The sequence below is a fragment of the Macrobrachium nipponense genome, chromosome 1 (assembly GCF_015104395.2).
Source record: "Macrobrachium nipponense isolate FS-2020 chromosome 1, ASM1510439v2, whole genome shotgun sequence".
Lineage (NCBI taxonomy): Eukaryota > Metazoa > Arthropoda > Malacostraca > Decapoda > Palaemonidae > Macrobrachium > Macrobrachium nipponense.
In genome coordinates this window covers 201,220,649-201,222,765 of record NC_087200.1, presented here as the reverse complement: position 1 = coordinate 201,222,765, position 2,117 = coordinate 201,220,649, and the positions used below count along the sequence as shown (strand labels likewise).

Below are 2,117 nucleotides of genomic sequence, written 5' to 3'. Positions count from 1 at the left end.
GGGAGGAGAACAACAAAACAAACACAGTTTTGTGTAGGTTAAACAGCTTCATCATTAATCAACTGCTGTAAGAATCGCCTAGAGTTGGTGGCGGCTCTTCTCTTCGGTCTCTCTTCTGCTTGATAGCCTTCAGAATTTTGACAGTCTCCTAAATTTTTCTCCACAGCTTCTACAGTATACATATCCTCTGGCTTAGAGACCTCCAGCGGGTAAAGTTTGTCAACTGACCTAGTTGTCTCTCTCCATTGCTGGTCTGTAGCTTCACAACTCTGACCAGTCCATCAGAGCTGGGCATCAGCTGAATGACCCTTGCCAATTTCCACATGCAACGAGGGGTTTCATTATGTACTACACCACTCTCCTACTTTAATCTTGGTTGGAACGGTTGGGTTGGATCCCCGTTGAAATAGTGTCTATCTCTCAGGGACTGCAAGTATTCCTTCTCCCACTGTTCTTGGAATGCATGTATTAACTGAGATACAAACTTGAATCTCTCATTACATTGTTTGTGGTCAAGCTCAAAATCTGGGTCATTCAGGTAGTCCCGGTCTATGGTAGTGGGTAACAAGTTTAACCGGTAGCCATACAACAGGTAAGAAGGGGTAAGGGCATCGACGGTATCTGGAGATGTAGCATCCACATATGTAAGAGGTCTATTGTTAATACGACGCTCTATCTCAGTGACAATGGTATTCAGTTCGTCAGAATTAATCCTCTTCTTGAATATAGCTTTCTTTAGTGCTGACTTCACACTGCCAACCATCCTCTCATAGAAGCCTCCTTGATGGGGTGCCCTAGGTGTGATGAATGTCCATTTACAATTTTCCCTAGTCAGTGTGGACTGAACGTCAGTGTCATCATACAAGGACTGAATCAAGGAAGAACCAGTTTTGAAGTTAGTGGCGTTGTCAGAAATCATTCGACGAGGGCAAGATCTTCGTGCAGTGAATCGCCTGAAGGAATTGAGAAAAGCAGTGCTGTTAAGTCTTTTAACCACTTCCAGGTGACAAGCTCGTGTTGAGGTACAAGTGAATACGACTATGTAAACCTTGTCTAGTTCTTTAGTGGCTGGATTGCAGATAAGAATTTGTCCAGTCAAATCTACCCCGGTCACCTCAAATGGCCGGAGACTGTTCACTCTGCAAGCCGGTAGAGGTGGCGGAGGCGGCCTGCGCAATGCAGGTCCTTCCAGACGGTTACATAGGTGACACTTCGTTTTCATCTTCTTGACACACTGTCTCAGTCTTGGTATCTAGTATTCTTCTCTCACCTTGCAAATTGTCTTGAACGCCTGCATGAAGAACATTTTCATGTGCTTGAATGACTATAAGTCCAGTCAAAGGAGAATTTGGAGTAAAAGCAGAGAAATTTACTGCTATATGGAAGGTGGTCTGCATTTTGTAGTCTCCCAGTGCATCGCAAAAGTCCATTCTCATCCAGGAACAAGCCTAGGCATTTAATTCTGGTTGGAATTTTGTGGGAATTCTTGTTAAGGTATGACAACTCCTCTGGGAAATACTGACTCTGTGTGAAGCCAATAAGAATTCGTAATGCTTCTGAGTTCTGTACTTCGACATTTTCAGAGTTTACGGGTCCCGAGTTCTTAGTTTTACGATTCCCAATGGTACGTTTAAGGAGCCTAGTGAACTTAATTACTAGCTTAGTGACATTTATAAGTTTAGGAAGGGAAGCGAACCTACGGATCCTCTATGGGAACAGTAGCTTCTTCACTGACAACTGTAGTTAAAACTTCTTCAGGTGTTTCAGGTGGGTAGCATGTAGATACATCTGCCTGTTCTGGCCACATCTCTGGGTTCGGGAGCCAACTTGGGCCATGGAACCAAATTTGACTTTTCTTAAACTGCCGCATGGAAATTCCTCTAGACAAGGTCTGCTGGGTTTTCTTCACCAGGTACATAGAGGTACTTCACTTCAGTGACCTGACTTATCTCATTCACCCTGTTGCGGACATAGATGTTTTTTAGATTTGTTGTTCTGAATCCAGTGTAGGGCAACTTTACTGTCAGACCATATGACAGTGTCAGTAATCTTGACACCATCGGTAGTGAAAACGGTTCTGAGGTAGTCCGCTATTTTGACTGCACTATAGTTGGCAG

The 2,117-nt window shown here is 43.8% G+C and overlaps 1 protein-coding gene across 1 annotated transcript; it reads right to left on the bottom strand.

Annotated features, from left to right (window-relative positions):
- Positions 1–361: 361 nt before the first annotated feature.
- LOC135219062 (uncharacterized) lies at positions 362–1,807 on the bottom strand. Its single transcript, XM_064255491.1, has 2 exons — positions 1,701–1,807; positions 362–953 (listed from the first exon to the last, which is right to left on the bottom strand). The coding sequence occupies exons 1-2, from the start codon at positions 1,805–1,807 to the stop codon at positions 362–364; spliced, it is 699 nt and encodes a 232-aa protein (XP_064111561.1).
- Positions 1,808–2,117: the final 310 nt, after the last annotated feature.

What these genes read in the sequence shown, in the direction of transcription:
- LOC135219062 (XM_064255491.1), bottom strand. Translation starts at nt 1,807, where the DNA reads ATGTGGCCAGAACAGGCAGATGTATCTACATGCTACCCACCTGAAACA. An exon ending in ACTGTTCCCATAGAGGATCC is followed by an intron (nt 954 to 1,700) that starts GTAGGTTCGCTT and finishes CAATTCCTTCAG; the next exon opens with GCGATTCACTGCACGAAGAT.